This window comes from Heterodontus francisci, chromosome X (assembly GCF_036365525.1).
Source record: "Heterodontus francisci isolate sHetFra1 chromosome X, sHetFra1.hap1, whole genome shotgun sequence".
In the NCBI taxonomy this organism is placed as follows: domain Eukaryota; kingdom Metazoa; phylum Chordata; class Chondrichthyes; order Heterodontiformes; family Heterodontidae; genus Heterodontus; species Heterodontus francisci.
Window position 1 is genome coordinate 3,515,508 of NC_090421.1, and position 24,125 is coordinate 3,539,632.

Genomic DNA, 24,125 nt, shown 5'->3' on the forward strand with positions numbered 1-24,125 from the left:
AATTCTAGGTCCCCATTAGAGGGGATCTACCCTTCCAGGGTGAGTCATTCTAGTTGGTTAATCATTAACAGTGCTCTGGAGCACTACACACCTATGTGGCAGGTGCTTTAGCCACCCAGCAGTAGGCCCCTTTAAAAATGGCAGTGGTTAGAGCATTGGCATCAATGGGGAGGCAAGTCTACCGACCTCATTTTGAGGACATTATTGGCTTGTTAGTGCTGGTTTGTCCAAGTTAAAATTAGCCCCACTGTATTTGAAAACTTAATTTACAACATAAAGCCTGTTTCTTGACTGTGCTTGCTCATTTGTGGAAATTCTGCTGTCAGATTATGTCTCCTGTGGGTTGATGACCTGATTCTTTAATCAGCTACACAAATGGGCAGGATCAGTCACTTGTACATCTTGTCCGTGCCTCATTTCTGCTGTACCAAGATGATGGTGTGAGTCAAGCTTGCCGGTCTTGTACGTCTCCCAGATTTAGAAGAGGGTGGGTATAGCATAGGCTTGCAATAGCTTGCTTGTATATCTACCGCCTTATTGAAGAATGGCATGTGCTATCATAGATGAAAGAAAGATTTAAATAAAGAGAAAAAGAACATAAACTACAACTCCGGCCCCTTGGTTCATTTAAAAACGATTCAAAATCAATTAACCCAGCCTCTAGTCCCACCCGCACTCCTTTCAGAAATCAATTTAACAGCAAAAATTATTCTAGAAGCACATAGCAGGACCAGGGTACCAAAACTTAACCGCACAGGAGCATTATCAAACAAAATTTGAGACCAAGCCACATAAGGATATATTAGGACAGGTGCCCAAAAAGCTTGGTCAGAGGTAGATTTTAAGCAGCATATTAACCTAGAAACATACTTAGATGAGAAGAAACATTATGAGCCTTTGTGAGGGAGTTTTTCTCCATTTCAGACTTCAACACAAAGTTAAAATCCATAAAAATGGTTCCAACTGACACATTATAAAATAAGTGGGGAAAGAGAAGTCCTATCCCTCCCCTCTTCCCCCTACACACTCTGCTCCTCTGACATCAGCCTCCTGTGCTTCCCTCCCTCCCTTTGCCCCATCACTGGCAGATGTGCCTTTAGCTGCCTGGGCCCCAAACTCTGGAAGTCTCTCCCAAAGCTTCTCCACTCCTCAATATTTCTCTCCTTTAAGACTCTCCTTAAAACCTATCTCTTTGGCTAAACTTTTAGTCATGCCTCTTAATATCTCCTTCTTGGCCTCAGTGTCTGTTTTTCCCTGATTAATCTGTGAAGTGCTTTGGGACTTTCCTCCACTGAAGGCACTCTATGCCACTGTTGACCTCCAGGGAGTAGGCCAAGTCATCTGAAAGCTCTATCATTAATTACTTTTAGACTGTGGCAGATATTATGTAGGCAAATCTAATTTACCTGAGATACCAACACCCTTCAGTTCTTAGCCCTGTTGTACTGGTCACTAAACAGCCATTGATTGTGTTATGAAACAAGTCAAAAGGAATACAAAATATTTTTATTCACATATCAGGAGTTTTATCATTTTTCCACATTGAAATTAACCAAAACTGAGCCCAATCTACACACAATCCTCATTACCACTATAAACACATATCCATTCACAGTACATGTCAAAATAAAAATACTTATTGAATTAAGACATCCATCTTCACATGAAAAAATACAACTCAAAAAAGTAAGTTTTTTTTAAATGTCTTATGCAGTGCATAATTAAAAGCACAATTAAAAAATTAACAGAATCAGTAGTACTGGAACATACAAGCAGATTATCATCAGTGCAATGTCGGTGCTGTCCATCCAAGCTCCTACTTACGTAAGCATGAGTAATGTTAGTTAATCTCTACTGTTTGGGAAATCTAAACTTGAGATTCATAAAATGATTCAAGTTGTTCATTTTTGTATTAATAAATAGTGCAGTTTCAGGAGTTAACTGTGGAAGCACCTGCTGCTGCACTTGTTGGAAGGACAGACATAGCAGGGTTATTTTCACCTTCACTGTCATCAAGCTCAATTGGCTAAAAATTGGGCAGGCAATCTGTTCAGCCACTGGCTGGGCGGTGAAGATGAAAATCACCCCCATTATCTTTACTCCAACTTTGAAAGAAATATTTTAAACTCTACTCTTCTGTATTTTAGGTACTCAAAATACAGCATTGCAGTATAAAGATTAGGTGAAATTCGGAGATGCAAATCTAACGAGTTGGGAAAGAGGCAACAAATGTCCAGGATTCTACTGTGTAACAGAGGTCAGAATGCTGAAATTAAGAAATTACTGCATACAGCGCACAAGTTCTGGTGAGCTAGTGTCAATGCTCAACTTTAATGTAATTTTACATTTTGAATGGCAATGCATCAGTGTGGTGACACTACATCACAAAGAGCAGTGTGAAATGGAAAGGAACTAGAAGCAGTGGAAATGTTTAAAAAATATATAAAATACAAAAAGATATGGGTGCATTGTAGGCAGTAACATTTCAAGTATGACAGTAGAAGGTATCAATTTGCAGTCCCTTTTGCTGCTGAATATTGGTAAAGGATTTAAGGTGGGCAGCAGAATCTTTATATAATTAAGGGGGTTTTCTTTTGAGATGAGGTAAATATTCAAATCAGTGTCTCACATCTGTACTGATTCCTCAGCAGACTGAGCCAGCAGTTTAGCCAAAGGCAGGATGTTGTATTTGGTTATAAAGGCAGCTGCAAACGTAAAAAGCATTAACCAAATGCAAAAAAACTCTTCAATAAAATATATATACCAACACCATTTTATTTGGCCATTAATGAAATGCTGAAGTGCCAATAATGTGTTTAATCAGTAGATCAAGCCCCACTTGACATCAGGTACTCCATTGTGCTCGGCGAGCAGTTCTGATGAAAGGTCATTGACCTGAAATGTTAACTCTATTTCTCACTCCACAGATACTGAGTATTTCCAGAATTTCCTGTTTTTATTTCAGATTGCCAGCATCTACAGTATTTTGCTTTAGTTTTAATGTTATTGGCCTTAATATTTCCGAGATTGAGGGTGGGGCACGGGCATTAGGATGCTCCTGAGATCCACCCGCTGTGCAAAAGGTGAATTTTCCATGTCCCTTTTGTATTTCAACTGTGAAACAGTAGCTGCATAGTGAAGAGTGGAGTGGATAGAATTTGATGAAAAGTTAAGTATTCAGTGACTGACTTAAAAAAAAAGATGCTGTTTTTACAGTACAAGTACAGGAACTTCATGCCAATCAATGTATTTGAATAATGAGCCAGACAGCAACATGAGAGGCACATCTCCGACAGCAACTTTGATTTCCACATTTAATCGCGCATTTGCCCTTGCCTGAAGTTACTGTGACATTTGCACATAAAATTATGGCAAACAATATTAGCCTCATCGTTATTTTGACAGCAATTTAAGCGTTCCTTTCCCACTACTGGTCAAATCTTCCAACAACCAAAAATTTGCATGCGACTTGACTGCAAAATTTATAACACATGAAAAATAATCTCCCACTGCAGTGCACATGGCTTAAAGCTAAAATGTACTGGTCCAAAAAACATTACGTTTCTTTTAAATTAATTAATATATGTGCTTTAAGTAACAATGATATGCATTGAATTTCATTAGGGGAAACCTGCTTTCAAGCACAACCATTACACCATAGGAGGTGAAATAACTATGACAAGCTTTTGAATTCTGGAGTCTCAGTCTCGCAGTAATGTAGGAACAAATCCTCATCAACACAACACACATGTCTTGGGTAAACATTGATGGCCACTTCCAGTTTTTCAATTAAGTGTTATTGGAATATTGGTAATTTGTGGAAAGTAACACCATGCTGTGTAACAGCAGTGATGCTTCAGAATCTGAAAGCAGAAAATATTTCCGTTTAATTTTTTTATTTTTCCAACTGGTGAATGTTTTACCTATATTTTCAAATAATACACAAAAACTAACCACTTTAAAATTTCCAGCTCCTATAGTGACCATAACTCTTACAGTTTTACCTTTTCAGAAATCTGTGACTCTCCAAACTACATAACTAGAATTATCACTGATATCACAAGTGGGACAGTCTTCACTGTGCCATTAAAAACTGAAACCCTTTTTCCTAAGAGATGCAGGATTTCACAAAAAGGATTTATTTACTGGAAATTAAAACAGTTTAAAGAGATAGAACTGGAGCCTGATCCTCCACATGCGAATTCTTGGGTTTAGCACCTCTGTTGATTTATATGCTCTTTCTGTTGCTGATGTCTTAACGTTTGACGCATTCCAATAAGTTCCCTTGATAAAAACTGAAAGCAATGGTGTAAAAACATATATATGTGGACCAGTGTGCTATGGATGGCTGACCCCAAAGGATGGTAATGACTACAACACATAGGGATATGGCATAGACAGGAAAGGTGGTGTAACCCTGTGTGCCAGTGACACGTTGGCAGTTAAAGAAATGGATCCAATTGGAAGTAGAAAGTTACACAATGAACTATTCTGGTTGAACATTTTTCGAGTGAAAAGGTCTAAGTTAATGGTAGGGGTATAGTTAGGGCCACCAGATCAGAATAAGGAAGACAACTTTTGCTCTGTGAGCAGGTAAGAAGAGCATATGAAAATCCAAATATTAATGCTCAAGTGCTTCAGAGTCCAAGTTGGTAAATGTAATGGCTTCATGATCCCGTGCATCAGGGAAACCACAAGAGTCGGTTCCCATCTCAACTTGGTAGTAGCACATGATCCTGATAATATGAGGAAATGGAATTCATAGCATCTTTAGGGGACAGTGACCATAGAATGATCAAGCACAACATGATCTGGTATTCAGAATTAGGACTAAGAGCCAGGTATATAATGTTACAAAAGGCTAACCTCAAAGAAATGGGGAAAGGGCTTAAGAAAATTAGGGAAGTTTAAAACACTTCAATACAGTACAAATAGAACATCTTTAAAGGCATAATATCGAACAAGCAATATAAATGTATACCCAGAATTGGCAAAGGTTAGACTAAGCAAGCTGGATCCTGAATGGAATAACAAATGAATCAGAAGTGCATGAGGATAAATTACCTCTACAAATTCTACAGCAAGAAAGAGAAATGAATTTCAGAAGGGTCTTCATTTTGTGGGTTCAGGGCCCACTGTAGATATAAACATACAATCTTGGCTGACACTTCAGTGCAAGACCGAGGGAGTACTGCACTATCAGTGGTGCTACATTTTATGAGAAGTTAAACTGAGGCTCCATCTTCCATTCCCATGGCACTAGTTGGAGAGGAGTAGGAAGTTTTCCTGGTGTCAAGATTTATCCCTCAATCAACCGCACCAAAACAGATTATTTGTTCATTCATCTGACTTGTGTTTGAGAGAGCACCAATTAGCTTTCATATTTGACTACATAACAGTTTCTCCCTCATCAAGTGTCTCTATCCCATGCATTTCTATCCATGCTAATAGGGTAAGCCATGCCACCTTAATTAATAATATATAGAATTATGCAAATAGTTGTTAGGTCAAAAAATCCCCTACTGGAAACAGTGGTGAAGGTAGAATATATATCTTTTTAAAAGGTGAATAAATATGTGAAGAAAAAAATTCTGAAGGGTATGGAAAACAGATTTAGTGGGTAGCTCTTTCAAAGAGCCAACACAGGTGTGATGGGCCGAATTGCATCCTCCTGCAATATAAAATTCTATGATTTTATAGCAACCTGAAAGACAACCATTAAATTACCGCTAGCAACATGAGGCTGATAAATGCACTTGCAACACTTGCTGTGTATCCTTTTACCTTTTAATTTCTTAGAAAGCTGGACCCATTTGGTTAACCATTCCTTGCACTGTGTTGCATTCAGGTGCATTGAATTCAGACCTCTTATGTAACATGCCTTGAAATCAGAACCACAAAACAATGATCAGGCTAACCATGTTCAAAGAGCCAAATGAAAAAAATTGATAAAGCAGCATGAAGCATTTTCCTTTAATTAAACTGTCGGACAACTAGATTTTCTTATTCCAGTGATGGACATATTTAACTTCATATCTAATTTCCAATGCCTTGTAACAATGACATTTCATTGTACAAGAGATTCTTCAGAAAGTTAATGTTCTTGAAAATATCAAAAAACCAACACTACATTTCGCTCATGTCACCAACAGGCTCAAGTGGAACCCAGCACTGGTCTCCATATCTGACCTGCAAATAGCTGAATTCACTCAAGACTGTTGCACACCATACACAGTCCAGGCTCAAGCATCAGCTTCTAATGTGCTCGACACAGGATTTCTTGTGATAACAGGTCGGTTTATTCAGCAGGGCAATGATTCACTCCACAATGTTAGTAATGCACTACCAGCAGGGTAGAGTAATCAAAGAAAAACCTAACCAACAAATAACTTTTTAATGACACTATCCGTATTTACAGTAATAAAAACGTATCTCTCTCCCTGCATAATATCACCTGAGCATAACTTTGAAAAGGACAACGGGAAATTTAAAACAAAATACATTATCTTGGTCACTTGGAAACAATAGGTTCAAGATGCAAAGTATTATTTCTACACTTCTGCGCAACCCCACCCCACCACATACTATATACTACAGTCCAAGAGACAAACAATACAATGTGCTTCCAAGTCTCTCTCAAAGTGTTTCTTGTGGGCCCCACAAAAATAATGTAGGCTCCTGCTGCACCGGAACCACCACCCCCCAACCTTAACCTTGCCAGTGGCCAGGACTGCATGATATTGCGAGCTGTATTGGGATACCCTGCATCACACTGGTCTGATGTTAATAAGGCCAGTGCCTCAGAATAACGGCCATGTCGCTGCAGATATGGATGATCGGCCAGCGCACTCCGCTGGTAGCTCACCTAGGTCAAAATCAACACATCCCCGCATCTCAGTAACCTCTTCTAGCCCTACAACCCTCCGAGAACTATGCGCTCCTCCAATTCCGACCTCTTGTTGCACCCCTCACTCCTTTCATCCCACCATTGGTGGCCGTGCCGACAGCTGTCTAGGTCATAAGCTCTGGAATTCCCTCCTGAAATCTCGCTCCCTCTCCATGTCCCTCTGCTCCTTTAAGACCCTCCTTAAAATTCTCCTTCTCAAACAAGGATTGGGTCATCCCTCTGAATATCCCTTCTTTGTCTTGGCTTCCATTTTTATGTGATTGCACTTCTGTGGAACACCTTGGGACGTTTTCTACATTAAAGGTGCTAAATACATGTAAGTTGTTGTTGAATGTCAGCTGCACACCATTAACTCTTTTACTCACAATCTTCAGTTCATCCTCCAACAGGTGGTGCACTCCTAAGACATTTAGAGCTTGGTCCAAATGACGAATCTCCATTATGTGGCTCCAGAGGCGATGGCGCATGATGAAGGTGGGCATGTGTGGAGTGAGGAACATCACTTGACTCAAGATTTTCTAAGAACATAACAGCAGTTGAGACATGGGGAACAAGTGAATGGGTGTAACATTTCCTTTATACCTTTTATTTCAACTGGTAATTCAATCTAGTTTAAAAAAAAAAGTAGCCCAGAAATTTCACTTTGTACAATGTTCGATTCCGGAAGGCCAATTGGTAAAGGATGATACAGGAGCCAATCTTTACTCAGTCTTTTACATTTATTTACAGAGTGAAACAGAGTGGGACTAGGTGAGTTGCTCTTGCAGAGAGCTGGTATGGACACAACGAGCCGAATGGCCGCTTTTGTGCTGTAACCATTCTATGATTCCAAGCATATACCTTCAAACTCAACCACACCACTGTTTCAGTGTCTCTTTATATGGGGGCAAGTGAAACCCCAATTAATGCCCTCCACCTGCATATAATTAATCACAATTGATAAACAGTTACCACAAAAAGCCCAAAACACTGGTGTGAAATTACTTTGTCCGCTATCTTAGCAAAGGAATTAATCTGTTTAAAAACACAGCACGGTGGAGTACCAGTGACCAGTGTCATCAATTAAACCCGCTGACTTTAAACGTTAATAGTTGACAGAAATAAATTTCTTACAAGGTTTCAGCCACTTCCTCACCGTCTGGTATGCATTAATGAGTCGCATTTCTAATGGCGGCCCCGAGAACAGCTTTGCCACCACATGCAGCTGGGAGATTTCTGGGTGGATGCCTTCCTGAACCTTCATTGAAATACAGAACAATGTGTCAGCACAAATACACTGGAAGCCCAAAAACAGCTTCCTATAATTAGAAACTGGGTAAATAATGCATTTAATGTCCAAAGCCAGGTTTATTGCCTCAGAATAGCTGTTGTCTAGGTCAAAAAAGCAATTAAAACTTTGAATGGATAAATGATTTGATAGAAACTAGCAGCAACACACTGACAGTGCCCAACTTCCTGCTAAATCCAATTTAGCAGATCACAATCATAGAATGGTTACAGCACACAAGGCGGCCATGCGGCCCATCGTGTCTGTGCTGACTCTCTGCAAAAGTCACCCAACTAGTTCCATTCCCCTGCCATTTCCCTGTAGCCCTGCAAATTTTCTTTCTTCAGGTGCCTATCCAATTCACTTTTGAAAGCCACAATTGAATCTGCCTCCACCACACACTCAAGCAGTGCATTCCAGATCCTAACCACTCAATGCATAAAAAAGCTATTCCTCATGTCGTCTTTGGTTCTTTTGCCATTCACCTTAATACTGTAGAATTAAATAAAGCTTTTTTTTTTGCAGGGCAGAGGTTTTTTCTCTTCAATAAGTCAAAGGATGCCATTACTGGGAAATGGAACTATTAACCCTGCGCTCAAGGATCAGATATAACATGGGTTCAATGTAGGCTAAAGCTCTCTCTTGCTGTATATGCCCTAACCCAACAGCACTCACAGGTATGACATTTTTGTTTCCCACACTAGCTGTCCTTGTGGCCTCTTTGTGTGAGACAGCCTGCAAATCTACGCTTAAATGTCTTGGATGTCACACATATCATGTCCTTTATGTTGTGACTATCTAGTCTTTCAATTTTCTTCTTCTTGGTTACGTGCCTTTTCTTCCTTATTGATTAAATCTCCTTGCTCTCCCTTTAAGTGGTTATTTTCTATTTTTGTTACTTGCTATTAAATAACATTCTCCCCAATTACAAAATAACCATCAAGCTAGTCACCATGACAGTTCCTGACACACTCTTGTATCCGGTCTTTTTTTTCTCCCTCTTACTTTAGGTTTTATTGTACTATTTGCTAGCCAAGATGGCAGGTAGATGATCTGCCTCCATGCTTCTGCCTGGCACACTAACTGGCTGCCAGGGTTATGTAAAAACCTGGGGATGTTTGTTCTTGGACAGTGCCAATTATTAGCTTGCTGCCTTCCTAATAACATGGTCAAGATTGGGAATACAACATGCAAAGCATCAGACGCAAACCTGTATCTTGCCATTCCATGGTACAGCTTGTTAGTACACCAATGGGCTGTGCCACAACACCTGTCAAGTGCCCGTTTCAAAGTAATAAGCTTGGGAATGATATTTTCCCTAGTGTAATATGTCTGTGTACATACTTTACTGATGAGTTGCAATAGTTGGCCTTTCAGTCGCTTGTCTGGAACTCTTGACGCTGCTTTGACCAAACTCCTCACAGCATCTGGGTAAACCTGAGCCCGGAACGAGTGGTAGATTTCCATGAACTCCTGCTGCTGTTTGCGGGTCCAGAAGTGTCTTATTAACAAATGCCGTGGAAAGAAATACCTACAAACAATAAAATGTTTTATACAGATTTAGGAAACATATGACTTCAACAGTTCAGTGTTGACAGATAATTTACTAATTCTGACACTGATGCATCTTTCCTGCCCACATAAAGTTCCATTACCACTGCTTGTAAAGATATTTACTGAATCCAATCCATGTGCTACATCATTCTGCAGCACTGTTGGCAGTGCACATAAACACTTGAGGGTGTTTTTTTATTCATTCTTGGGATGTGAGCATTGCTAGCAAGGCCAGCATTTATTGCCCATCCTGAATTGCCCTCAAGAATGTGATGAGCTGCCTTCTTGAACCACTGCAGTCCATGTGGTGTAGGTAGACCCACAGTGCTGTTAAGAAGGGGGTTCCAGGATTTTGACCCAGCGACAGTGAAGGAACGGCGATATAGTTCCAAGTCAGGATGGTGTGTGACTTGGAGGGGAACTTGCAGGTGGTGGTGTTCCCATGCGTCTGCTGCCCTTGTCCTTCTAGGTGCTTACAACAGTGACTACACTTCAAAACACAAACAATGGGTTGAATGGCCTACTGCTGTGAAGCACTTTGGGACATCCTGAGGTTGTGAAAGGTGCTATATAAATGCAAGTTTTTTCTTTCCTACAGAACTCACAGCAACTCCACTTTCAACAGACAGCTTCTGTGTAACTTAAGGCACGCCATTAGAGATTAGAGAAACTGAATTCTGGTAATCAGAATTAAAAACAGAAAATGCTGGAAATACTCAAACGATCAGGCAGCATCTGTGTAGAGAGAAAAACAGTTAATATTTCAGGTTGCTGACCTTTCATCAGGACTGGAAGATGCTAGAGATGAACAGTATTTAAGCAAGTACAGAGCCAGGGCAAAGTGGGGTATGGAAAGGACAAAAGGGAGAGGAGGACAGGAGCAATTAAATGTCAAAAGTGTTGATGGTGCAAGGCAAAAGGAAGTGATAATGAGACAAATATAGAAACAAAACAAATGGGTCCAGAGGAGGTGTAAATGGTTACAACTGAATAGAGGACAGGAGAAAATCTGGCACAAGACGATGCTTCCCGTGGCCTGGAAATGTGGTGGACGAAAGGCAGGTAGGCCCTGGGGGTATGGACTACCACCGATAGGAGATTCTCAGCACGTCCACACCTTCTCCATTGCTAGTGGCTCTGATGCAGCCATCTTCCATTACCAGCACCTCCTGTCCTAGAGAAAAATGGGAGCCGTGGTTAAGGTCAGAACTGGAAATCTTGAGGCCAGTCCTGACAAATGGCTCAACCTAGATTAACTTTCAGCTGATGTGTAATTCAATTCACAAAGTCAATGTTCACTGCATATTATATATTCACCTAGTAATTAAGAATAATAATGCGGGCAGTGGGGTGCTCCACAGAATGTGAGGTACATAAAAATCCCACACACACCCTTCCCAACCTCAATTATGCCCATGTGAGAAAGCACCAATGTGAGGCAGATACTTCCTCACAGGGGAGGAGGAAATCTCATCCCAGGTCATGCTAGCACACCACTCAGTTGCTGTCATAAGGTTAGAGGATACATCTTACACTGACATGTGGAAATGATGCGATTTTCTTTGATTCCTCAGACCGTAACCAACTGCCAAAGTGCAGGCACTGAACTGAGGGGCAATATAAACTAAATTGTAGGATTTTAAAGGGGATGTAGGAACAAAGAAATCAGTGGGTCTACATACACAAATCTTTGAAAGTGGCAGGACAAGTTGTTAACGTTGTGAAAAAAAAGCACACAGGATACTGGGCTTTATAGAGTACAAAAGCAAGGAAGTTACCCTAAACCTTTGTAAGTCAATGGCTAGGCCTCAGCTGGAGTCATGTCCAATTTTGGGCACTGCATTTTAGAAAGGACATCAAGGTCTTGCAGAGGGTGGACAAGACGATTTACAAGAATGGTACCAGGGCTGAAGGACTACAGTTATGTGAAAATACCAGAGAAGCTTGGAATAGGTTATTCCAATAGGATTAGATGAAGTAAGGTGGGGGGGACTCGTGTGGAACATGAACACTAGCATAGATCAATTAAGTTGAATGGGCCTGCTTATTACGCTGTACATTCTATATAATTCTATGTTTTCCTTACAGCAGAGAAGGTTAACTGAAGATTTAAGAGAAGTGTTCAAAATCATGATGGATTTTGATTGAATAAATAAGGAGAAAATGTTCCCATTGATAGGAGGGTCGGTAACCAGAGCGGACAAATGTAAAATTTTTTTAAATATTTGTTCATTCGTGGGATGTGGGTGTCGCTGGCTAGGCCAGCATTTATTGCCCAACCCTAATTGCCCTCAGTAAGGTGGTGGTGAGCTGCCTTCTTGAACCGCTGCAGTCCTTGGGGTGTAGGTATACCCACAGTGCTGTTAGGAAGGGAGTAGAAAGCTTGTTTTGGGAGTCTTGTGTCAGGCATGCAGACAATGTGGCCTGCCCAACATAACTAACTAGCCATGACCAGTGTCTCGATACTGGGGATGCTGGCATGAGAGAGGACACTGATATTGGAGTGCCTGTCCTGCCACTGAATTTGCAGGATCTTGCGAAGGCACCGCTGATGATATCACTCCTGGGCTTTGAGGTGTCTGCTGTACAGTGTCCACGTTTCCGATGCATACAGGAGGGCAGGTAACACAGCGGCCCTGTAGATCATGAGCCTGGTGCCAGGTTTGAGGTCTTTGTTATCAAACACTCTTTTCCTCAGACGATCGAAGGCTGGGCTGGCACACTGGAGGTGATGCTGAGTTTCATCGTCGATGTCTGTCTTTGCTGAGAGGAGGCTCCCAAGGTATGAGAAGTGATCCACATTGTCCAGTGGTTCGCCATGGATCTTAATAGCCGGGGGGCAGTGTTGCGCTGTGGAAGCAGGCTGGTACAGGACCTTAGCTTAAAGCCCATTCTTTCATACACCTCCATCAATGCATCGAGAGTTTGAAGCTCAGCCTCTGAGTTTGCACATATGTAAGCGTCGTCAGCGTACTGCAGCTCAATGACTGACAAAGGTTGGGGTGGCCTTGGTTCTGTATTGAAGGCAACGTAGGCTAGTTTCCCGCTCGTCCTGTAGGGTAGATCTACTCCCACAGGGAACTTCAAGGAGAAGAGGTGGAGTGTTGCAGTGAGGAAAATGGAAAAGAGCATTGGTGCAATGACATAGCCTTGCTTGACCCCAGTTTGCACTTGGATTGGGTCAGTGGCAGATTTGTTGGCAAGGATGCCTGACACAAGACTCCCAAAACAAGCTTTCTACTCCGAGCTCGGTCACGGCAAGAGGCTACCAGGAGGGCAGAGGAAATGCTACAAGGATGTCCTGAAAGCCACTCTGAAAAAATGTGACATCTCCACTGATTTGTGGGAATCTCTTGCCCGAGACCACCCAAAATGGAGAAGAAGCATCCACGAAGGTGCCCGCCAGTTCGAACAACATTGAAATGTCCGGGCAGCAACCAAGTGCAAACAGTGGAAGGAGCGTTCGGAAATTCGAGCATCCCATTCACTCACCTCAGCAAACACCACCTGCCCCACCTGTGGCAGAGGGTGAGGATCCAGAATTGGACTATTCAGTCACCTAAGGACCCACAATTCCGGAGTGGAAGAAAGTCATCCTAGGTTCCCGAGGGACTGCCTAAGAAGAAATAGGGAGGGAGTTCCAGGATTTTGACCCAGCGACAGTGAAGGAATGGCGATATAGTTCCAAGTCAGGATGGTGTGTGGCTTGGAGGGGAATTTTTGCAGGTGGTGGTGTTCCCATGCATCTGCTGCCCTTGTCCTTCTCGGTGGTAGAGGTCACGGGTTTGGAAGATACTGTCGAAGGAGCCTTGGTGAATTGCTGCAGTGCATCTTGCAGATAGTACACACTGCTACCGCTGTGTGTCAGTGGTGGAGGGAGTGAATATTTGTAGATGGGGTGCCAATCAAGCAGACTGCTTTGTCCTGGATGCTTCTTGAGTGTTGTTGGAGCTGCACCCATCCAGGCGACGAGTATTCCATCACACTCCTGACTTGTGCCGTGTAGATGGTGGACAGGCATTGGGGAGACAGGAGGTGAGTTACTTCCCTCAGGATTCCCAGCCTCTGACCTGCTCTTGTAGCCACAGCATTTACTTGGCTGGTAACGCCCAGGATGTTGATAGTGGGGGATTCAGCGATGGTAATGCCATTGAACATCAAGGGAAGATGGTTAGATTCTCTCTTGTTGGAGATGGTCATTGCCTGGCACTTGTGTGGCATGAGTGTTACTTGCCACGTATCAGCCCAAGCCTGGATGTTGTCCAGGTCTTGCTGCTTATGGACATGGGCTGCTTCAGTATCTGAGGAGTCGCGAATAGTGAACATTGTGCAATCATCAGCGAACATCCCCACTTCTGACCTTATGATGGAGGGAAGGTCATTGATGAAGCAGCTGAAGATGGTTGGGCTTAGGACACTACCCTGAGGAACTCCTACAGTTATGTCCTGGGATTGAGATGATTGACCTCCAAGAACCACAACCAAGGCATCACTCCAACCAGCGGGGAGTTCCCCCCCCCACCCCGATTCCTATTGATTCCAGTTTTGCTAGGGCTCCTTGATACCATACTCGGTCAAATGCTGCCTTGATGTCAAGGGCAGCCACTCTCACCTCACCTCTGGATTTCAGCTCTTTTGTCCATGTTTGGACAAAGGCTGTAATGAGGTCAGGAGCTGAGTGACCCTGGCGAGATAACGGCAGAAGAACCAGAGGGGAGAAGAGAATTTTTTTTACACCACGGGTTATGATGATCTGGAATCCACTGCCTGAAACAGTGGTGGAAGCAAATTCAACAGTAACTTTCAAAAGGAAATTGTATAAATACTTGAAAAGGAAGGATTTGCAGGGCTATGGGGAAAGAGCAGGCGAGTGGGACTATTTGGATAGCTCTTTCAAAGAGCTGGCACAGACATGATGGAATCAATGGCCTCCTGCTGCGCTGTATGATTCTATGTTTCAGAGAAAATTAATCCAATTTCAGAATTATCATTTTCCACTAGGGGATGATGATGATGTTACTAAATCCAAAGAACACAAAAAGGACAGGTACAAAACAATTACTAAAACTTACAGAAATTTGCTATTTTCCATTTACCTTATAATCTGGCATATAGGTTACAGCTTCATGCAGGTTTTGAATGATCTGTGAGTGCAAGCTATACTTTCCAACCATTACAAAAGCACTATTTGCTAGCTGGGATAAGAATTGTGGAAGTGTCTTTCATACTACTGTGGTCAATACATTGTATTTTATGGTACACAAGTTCAAAGCTTTGGTCACAACATATTTAAAAATAAGGATGGACCAACATAATCCGTCACTGTCCAACTCTAGAGCACCATTGAAAATTAATTCTTAAAATACTCACATCAATATAAACACCATATAGTTTGCAAATGGTGGAATTGATAGAAGCACAACAGGTATCACCTTTATAACATCTCTGCGAAACTGGAATAGAAAAGCTTTTTACAGATTGTTAAAGACTTCAGATGTTACCAGGTAGCCAACATTGTCAGCTACCTTGAAATCATTGCACAGTACTTAGTTCCATAAACACACACATACAAAGCTTGAATTTGTTCTGAATTTATTATTGCTCACTACAAAATGAAATATCACTCTTGTTGCCTCAATTTCTACTTAATTTCTTCCTTTCTTGAGAGTGTTTTTTTTGTGCATTCATCAACGTGAGGGACATTAGTTTTGGGGAATGGGACACTTTCCACTTCAGACATAGAGTGCCAGCAATGAGGACTTCCAGATCTGTTATAGCACAGATGCAGAATAAAGCTCCTTCCATTCTACCCCAATCTCAGAGGACCAGACTACTCTGATCTAGATCAATGTGACAATTTCCATTTCCTACACTCAGGTACCCTGTGGCCTAACAGCAAATTAAAAATCTCTGGGTCTCATTTTTCTGTCCACCCCTGAACCTCAAAATCATTAGCAGGCTTTAATGTGACACTGGCAGAAGCTTTGGAGATATTTGCATTTGTCTACTTTCTCAGCCAGAGTCCATGGTGTTTGACTCAGATGAATGTACACAAATGTGGAAAAAAAAGGTGTTTTGAGCAACTATGATCCTGTGAAGAAAGTACCTTAATGCTTAGAATGGGAACAACAAAGAAATGTGGCATTCTGCAGCACAATGACCTTCACTTACTATGTAGAGAAAAAAACTCCTCCTACCTGTCTTAATTTTTCCATTTCTCTGTAAGGCAGCTGGTTGTACTTTAGCCCCTGATCAGCCATCTTACGTTTTATTCCACAGATTTCCTTGAAGTCAAGATACAATAAATGGAAACCTATAAGAGAAGTGAGAACTTATCAATTGTGAAAAAGCAAATACTGTTTAACGTGATTGGCAAAATAACTAGAGGGAGATGAGGTGATTTTTTTTTATATAAACACAGCGAGTTATGATGATCTGGAATGCGCTGCAAGCAGATTCAGTAGCAACATACAAAAGGAAATTGGATATATTCTTGAAAAGGAAAAGAATTATAGGGTTATAGGGAAATAGCAAAGGAGTGGGTCTAATTGCATAACTCTTTCAAAGAGCTGGCATAGGCACGAGGGGCTGAATAGCCTTCTGTGCCATAAGATTCAATAAAAGAAAGAACTTCATTTCTGTAGCACCTTTCACAACCTCAGGACATCCCAAATGCTTTAAAGCCAATGTAGTATTTTTTTTTTAAGTGTAGTCACTGTTGCAATGCAGAGAAACATGGCAGCTGATTTGCGCACAACAAGCTCCCACACACAGCAATGAGACAATGACCAGATAATCTGTTTTAGTGATGGTTTGCTTCTAACAGCAGCAATACAGAATTTTGTAAGAACATAGGTAAATGAGGTAAAGAAACATACACAAACAAATGCTCTACAGCATTTACTGAGGCAGATGTGTTAATGTACAGATTGTTATGACCAGGTGAGAAAGGTGTCCAGGGTTCCCTCTCAGCCTTCACCACGTCTTACTGTAACAGGGTTTAATTTTAAACACACCGTGTTTTTAGCTCCTCCTTGGTGAATCCTTGTTCACCGCTTTCCAATTATAAGGCAAAGAAACCAGCACAAACAGGCTCTCTCAGGTTTAAAGAAGAAAAGTTGAAATTTATTAAATTTAAACTCTAATTTGGTTAATGCCTACGGATACACAACGTGCCCACGCAAGCATGCATACGCAATACACACATGCAAATAGAGACAGAAAAGAGAAGAAAAATAAAGTGGAAAGTTTTGAGGTGATATCTGAAGAGTTGTTGTTACAGTTCTTCGAGCTCACTGTAGAGTCCTTGATTGTAGGTAGATCTCGCTTTTCGTTGGGGCCCAGTATTCTTCTTAAACCTTGTTTGCTGTAGGAGACTTTTCTCTCTTGGGGTTCATGTGTCTTCAGTGGATTCTGAGGCTTGTGAGAAAAAGATGGGAGCAGACAGGAGAGATATCTTCTTAGTCCAAAAACAAACAGCTTTCTCTGCCCAAACTGTTTGTACAAATTCAAAAAAACTCAGGTTGCCCAGCAGGTTAGTCATGTGACTAGCTGGTTTGACCATGTCTGTTTGTGTATTTGGCCATCTTAGCAGTCAACCTGGAATGCGAGCTCCCCCACCTTCAATGTCTGGTGATCAAAAGTTCATTGTGGGTTAAATGTCAGGGAATGGCTGCTTTGTCCTTCCAAACACCGTCTGTTAATATGCAAATGTCTTTTCTAGCCAGGGCTGATCTGTTTAACAAGTAACAGTTTAAAATCAATGTTCATGACAAAATTAATGTGCCTCATTCTTGGCAGGTAGGGGGCTTAGCATGACACCTCCACACCCAACGGAATGAATGCGACTTGAGAAAAGACGCATTTCATTAAAAGGGTCGAGAAAAATGTAAGCTACAGACAAAACCATGTATTTCTCCCATTCATTCATAAATCCTAAAACTTATTACAGCCTGTCTTCTCTTGGTGCCAGTGCTGCTTTAATTGCCCCCTTTTTAGCATCACAATAAACGTGCGGTTCTTTTTTTTTGGGAAGTTTCTCTTCCATTTGCTCATTTCCATGGCTGCCTAGGGTCTTTGTTCCTGCTGAGGTAATTTTTTGAAACAGAGTCAGTAGTGGGTGGGTCTATCCTGAACTCTCTTTCAGTGCTTTGCTGAGTCACGCAAAGGCTTTTGACTTCTGGGGATGGGTGGTTCGCTTTTTTCCTGATTGTGGGGCAGGATTCTTTGCGAATCTCCTCTTTGTCCCAGAGGTCACTCCTGCCTGCAGGTATTTGTGCAGACTCCACTGTACTGCCCTGTGGCACTTTGACTAGGTAAGGCATCACCCTCACGGTTTATCTGCCCCCAGAGGTCTTTCTTTGTCTCTGCTGGTTCCTGTAAATGCTGTTAGCAACTCTGGTGGGGTGTTTCTAGTGTCTGCAAATACGTAGGAGGATGGGGGGGGTCTAATTTTTCACATTTTTCGGGGTTGGCTGACCAGACAGTAGGGGTTTTCCTCCTGGACTTCCTTTAACCTGCCCTCTTGGTCATTTTTCCCCCTTCTCTGTCTAACCTTTTGCCAGCCTTGTGCCTTCCTGTCCCTTTTTGTTCTCGGCGGGGGTCCCTTACAATTCACCAGCCCTCTGCTGGAGGGTCCTCCTAACACCAGTACAGGACTTAGGGGTGCAAGTTTCACTGTAGGTTGGGGTTTCCCATCAACCTGACACATGTGGCAACTCCTGCACTACTCCACCACATCTTTGTGGAGTTTTGGTCAGTCAAACTGCTGTCTTATGCGGGCTTTGGTTTTTCGTATATGGCACGTACAGCCACTATAGTCTCGTGGGCCCTTAATATTTCTCTCTGGTACCTCTGCAGCACCACTAACTGGTGAACTACTGTCCACTCCTTGCTCTCAGGTCTGTCAGGAGAACTCCATTTCCTCATCAGTACCTCATTCTTTAAATTGTAGCAATCAGGGACTCCCTCTGCTTCACTTTCAGACTGGGCAGCCTGTACTTATTCTCGCAATACTAAGCCTCAGCTGGGGAAAATCCATTTAATTCATTCCCTGGGTCTCCTAACTTTCCAAAGAAAGTCTCAGACAGGCAGACCTCAGTCATCTGCCTGCAGCGCCAAAGCAGTCTCCTCTGGGGGAGCTGGTTTGATCGTGGTCTGATACACTACACATTCAGGGAAACTGCAGGGGTCCATCTCCTCCACTGCCCTGTCTCTCTGACCTCCTGCGGTCTTTCTTTCACTATTGGGGGAGGGGGGACTACCACCTTCACCCCTGCCAGATCATTACCTAGGAGCAGGTCAACCCCAGCCACAGGCAAACTAGGGACAATCCCTATGGTCACCGGTCCCGAAACTAGGTCGCATTCCAGGTGCACTTTGTGTACAGGTACAGGCAAACACTGCCCTCCAATACCATTCACCACCATTTTGGTGTTCACTGCACCTCTGGGGGAAAGGTCAGGCATTTTCCCAGTAAAAGAGATCTAGTGGCCCATGTGTCCCTGAGAATCACTATGGGCTTGCTTGGCCCACTCGAGGGGTATAGGGTTACTCTCCCTTCAGACACAAAACCGTGATAACCTTCAGGAATCCGATTAAATGTTCCTGCACTGGTCGTGGTAAGCTTCCTGGGTCTCACTCTACTGCAGTTAAAGACACAGCTTGTTCTGCTGTGCTTTCCATCAAGTTCCCTTCTTCACTGAGCAGGTGTGCTCTGATTAACCCTAAATGTTTTCCCTTTAGTTTCCAGCAGTCAGCTCTTAAATGCCCTGCTTTATTACAATGGAAGCATACAGGTCTCCGGGTCTCACTCTTGCTCACAGCACCTTCCTTTTTGGCTAGAGGTGGACCTTTTGTGTCTCCTGCTTTCCTTTCTCTCCCAGGACCGCTTGGGGTCCTATCATCTTCCCACCCTTTGTCGCTTTCGGATTTGTGGGGGGGGGGAATAGGAAAGGTTCTCCCCTGGGAAACTGACTGACATAAATTAAAGCAAACTCATCGGCCAGGATGGCCGCTTGCTGGGCTCTTTGGGCCCATTGCTCCTCCATATGGGTCTTTATGGATAGTGGGAGAGAGTGTTTACATTCCTCTAACTGAATTACTTCTCTGAGAGTCTCATAGCTGAGCTGTACTTTGAGTCCTCAGCCACTGGTCAAAAGCCAGCTGCTTACTTCTTTCAAACTCCAGATAAGTTTGATTAGCTTGCTTCTTGAGGGTTCTAAACTTTTGGCGATAGGCTTCGGATACTAATTCATATGCCCCGGGGATAGCATTTTTGGTCAGTTCATAATTTTGATGAACTCTCATCTGGCAACAGGGAATAAACCTCATGGACCTTTCCAGTTAGCTTGCTCTGCAGTAAAAGAGGCCAGGTCTCAGCTGGCCATTTTAGCTGCCTTGCCAGTTTCTCAAAAGACACAAAAATGCCTCGACATCTTCCTCATTGAATTTTGGGATTAGATGAGCTAGCTTTAACAATTCTGTACCCAGCCCTGAACACTCCTCCATATTGGTCATGCTTTCACTGGGGTTATTCTGTCGCCCCCTAGTTAACTCAAGTGGTGTCAGCTCTCTTTCCTCGCATTCCTTCTGGAATATTTTTTCTCTCTCCCTCTCCTCAAATTCAAGTTTCCTCTGTTCCAGATGTATCTTTGCTAATAATACCCTGTCGCAGTCTGCTTCTAACCCTGTTTCTGTTTCTTCAGATTCAAAGGAAAAATGGTTGGTTACTAGCCTTAGGAGTTCAGACTTTCTAGCCTTGGCACGTATAGTGATCCCACACTGCTGAGCCATTTTCCTCAACTCCTCCATAGACAGTGCTTTTAACTTATCCCAAGTTACTTCACCCTGACTTGGAGAGCTATTAGCTTCAGTTGCAGACATGTTAGTATTCAATCACACACAACCACAAGAAAACCTGTATTGAAATCTTGCTCTTTTTTTGATTGGGAACAATTTGGCTTCCCACTTCCAATTTCTCGTTTGTCTGTGGATAAAGAATTCCGGACGCTAGCACCCTAATTTCTGTTACGACCAGGTGAGAAAGAGGTCTAGGGTTTCCTTTCAGCCTTCACCTGGTCTTACTGTAACAAGGTTTAATTTTAAACACACCGTGTTTTTTTGGCACCCCCTTGGTGGATCCTTGGTAGCCGATTTGCGCACAGCAATGAGACAATGACCAGATAATCTGTTTTAGTGATGGTTTGCTTCTAACAGTAGCAATACAGAATTTTGTAAGAACGTAGGTAAATGAGGTAAAGAAACATACACAAACAAATGCTCTACAGCATTTACTGAGGCAGATGTGTTAATGTACAGATTGTTATGACCAGGTGAGAAAGGTGTCCAGGGTTCCCTTTCAGCCTTCACCACGTCTTACTGTAACAGGGTTTAATTTTAAACACATCGTGTTTTTAGCTCCCCCTTGGTGAATCCTTGTTCACCGCTTTCCAATTATAAGGCAAAGAAACCAGCACAAACAGGCTCTCTCAGGTTTAAAGTAGAAAAGTTGAAATTTATTAAACGTAAACCTAAACTCTAATTTGGTTAATGCCTACGGATACACGACGCGCCCACGCTAGCATGCATACACATTACACACATGCAAATAGAGACAGAAAAGAGAAGAAAAATAAAGTGGAAAGGTTTGAGGCAATATCTGAAGAGTTGTTGTTATGGTTCTTCGAGCTCACTGTAGAGTCCTTGATTATAGGTAGATCTTGCTTTTCATTGGGGCCCAGCATTCTTCTTAAACCTTGTTCCGTGTAGACTTTTCTCTCTTGGGGTTCATGTGTCTTCAGTGGATTCTGAGGCTTGTGAGAAAGAGATGGGAGCAGACAGGAGAAATCTTCTCAGTCCAGGAACAACAGCTTTCCATGTCCGTTTGTGTATTCGGCCATCTTAGCAGTCAACCTGGAATGCGAGCTCCCCCACCTTCAACGTCTGGTGATCAAAAGCTCATTGTGGGTTGAATGTCAGGGAATGGCTGCTTTGTCCTTCCAAACACCGTCTGTTAATATGCAAATATCATTTGCAGCCACGGTATTTCTGTTCAACAAGTCCTCCCCTCATTCCAGTAACTGTTTAAAATCAACGTTCAAGACAAAATTAATGTGTCTCATTCTGGGCATGTCGGGGTCTAGCATGACAAGATATTCAAAGAAAGCATGACAAACAAATTTTGAAAGAGGAAGACTGTCCAGGGAAATAGAAGTTGAACAGGTCCAGTCAAATAATGCTAGCAGCTTATTTGCGTGCGAATATATCTGACAACATAAAAAAAAAACTGAGAGACAAAGAAACGCTACCATGAATACACATTCTCACAATACTGAGTTCCTGATCTCAACCGAGCCATGGTGAGAAAAGAGCCTCTCTCAAGAATTTCCCAATGACCTGTTATATTTGATGGCATAAGTAAAGGCATGGGAGCACGATTGCATATGCTACAAGGGAAACCAAGGGAAGGGGAGAAAGCAATAAATTAGATTTCTTTAAAATTTGTCAAATACGAACAACCTGAAAAGATGATCAGTACCTTCTGACCATTAACTCACCTCTGAAAAAGGTTGAGTAGATCACATAAAAACGTGGAAAGTTTCTTTCTAGAAATTGTTCGTATTTTGCATTCAAACGTTTGGCCTTTGAGATGATGGCTGAACTTAAAGTACTCCTCTTCGCTGTTGTAAAAAATTGTGACAACGGGTGACCAGTAAGCCTGGGGTGGGAGTGGAGAGCAGGGTGGATGGAAGAATAAATAAGAAAGTCATCAATTAATCTGTAAGCAGTTTTATCACAATAAGGGTGTGCTGTTGCTTTCCAGTTGTACTAGGAGATAGAGAAATGAAGAATGCATCACCAGTGAACAAGATCCTATCCATACACATACAGATTTCAACAAAGGTCACTGGACAGCAATCAAGAGCTGGAACTTGGGTCAATTTTCCTCACACTAGTCTAAGAGCACCGAAGCCAACTGTATTGCCTGGTGCTTGCCTGGCTGAAATCAGCTAACTCAAAACAGACCAGGAAATAAATCCATGTCCTTCTTGTCTGTTTGATTCAGCTGCACGCTTTACCAACCAAGTCACTGGGAAGCATCATTACACAGTTAACGAAAGGAGGCATTGTCAACATACAGCAAGTTTCAAACTGTGATTAGTGGACAAATTTTTGGTTACATACAGCAGCAAAATACTTGCTTTGCACTCAGAAGGTTTTGTAAATACTGCAGGGTATTGCGCACGACACATTTCAACTGGGTTTCTGGTGTATTTGCGCTCAGAAGGTTTTGTGAAACATTGCAGGGTATTGCACGCTATACATTTCAGCTGGGTTTCTGGTGACCCCATACTATCAAACAGACATGGATCTTTGAATGATAAACAGATTACAGTAATTCAGCTATTACAGTACTGTGCATGGATTTTTGAGTAAAGCTGTCGATGTCAGAAAGACAATGTGCCCACACAGGTACACACACTTATTCTTGCTATTTCAAAGACAAAATACTGCAGATGCTGGAAATCTGAAATATAAACAGAAAATGCTGAAAATACTCAGGTTAGGCAGCATTTGTGGAGGGAGAAACAGAGTTAATGTTTTAGCAACGTCATCAACCTGAATATTAACTCGTTTCTCTCTTCACAGATGCTGCCTGACCTGAGTATTCCCAGTTTTTTCTGTTTTTTTACTGAGTTTTCCAGCATTCACAGGGGGAAGTGGGATAACTGGATAGCCTTTTTCAAGTGCCAGCAAAGGTACGATGGGCTGAATAGCCTCCTTCTCTGTAAGATTCTATGATTTTACACTGTTGCGATCACAACACCACAAAATATGAGAACTGAAGAAAAGCTGCAATCATGACTAGATACAAGAGGGCTGCTCCAATTCCAAAACACATAATTATTGAAAGTAAATTTAGATCAGATTGTCTGCCAGTTCTTAAAGAGACAGCTTAATAAACCTGACATGTGCCTACATGAACAATTCATTCAATATTTAGTGGAAAAAATGATACACAAATTAGAACACCAAAAGGGCTCATATTCTTTAAATACACTGATAAATCCTAGTGACTACAGTTTTACTTTATTCTAAAATGCTTCTCCATAACCCTCAGATTGTGTTAAACCCTTTACCGTTCACTATCAGCCCTGCTGTATTTGTCTTTGTCGGTTGCGGAACTGGGCCGCCTAGAGATAAAAGCACCAAAACAAACGTAGAAATGGTGACTAATAATACATCGCACGAAAGACCTCGATTAAAATCTCTCTTACTGGGAGACATAGATAGTCGGATAGTGTAAAAACTCGGAAAAATGACATCCTCTCAGCCCCTGGAGCCTAAAGCAGCTTCTGACCAACGCCATCTTGGACAACAAGGCAGCTGAGCGGG

General features: G+C 42.2%; 1 protein-coding gene across 2 annotated transcripts; it reads right to left on the reverse strand.

Moving 5' to 3' along the window:
- Positions 1-1,487: 1,487 nt before the first annotated feature.
- Positions 1,488-24,125, reverse strand: letmd1 (LETM1 domain containing 1). 2 transcript variants are annotated; one of them, XM_068024635.1, is made up of 9 exons: positions 24,008-24,125; positions 22,286-22,446; positions 15,926-16,041; positions 15,099-15,181; positions 9,519-9,705; positions 8,043-8,144; positions 7,273-7,425; positions 5,785-5,881; positions 1,488-3,863 (listed from the first exon to the last, which is right to left on the reverse strand). In XM_068024635.1, the coding sequence occupies exons 1-9, from the start codon at positions 24,097-24,099 to the stop codon at positions 3,790-3,792; spliced, it is 1,065 nt and encodes a 354-aa protein (XP_067880736.1). In that variant the 5' UTR covers positions 24,100-24,125; the 3' UTR covers positions 1,488-3,789. The 2 variants fall into 2 exon arrangements, with proteins under 2 accessions (XP_067880736.1, XP_067880738.1); XM_068024637.1 differs by lacking the exon at positions 22,286-22,446 and having other exon boundaries at positions 24,008-24,101.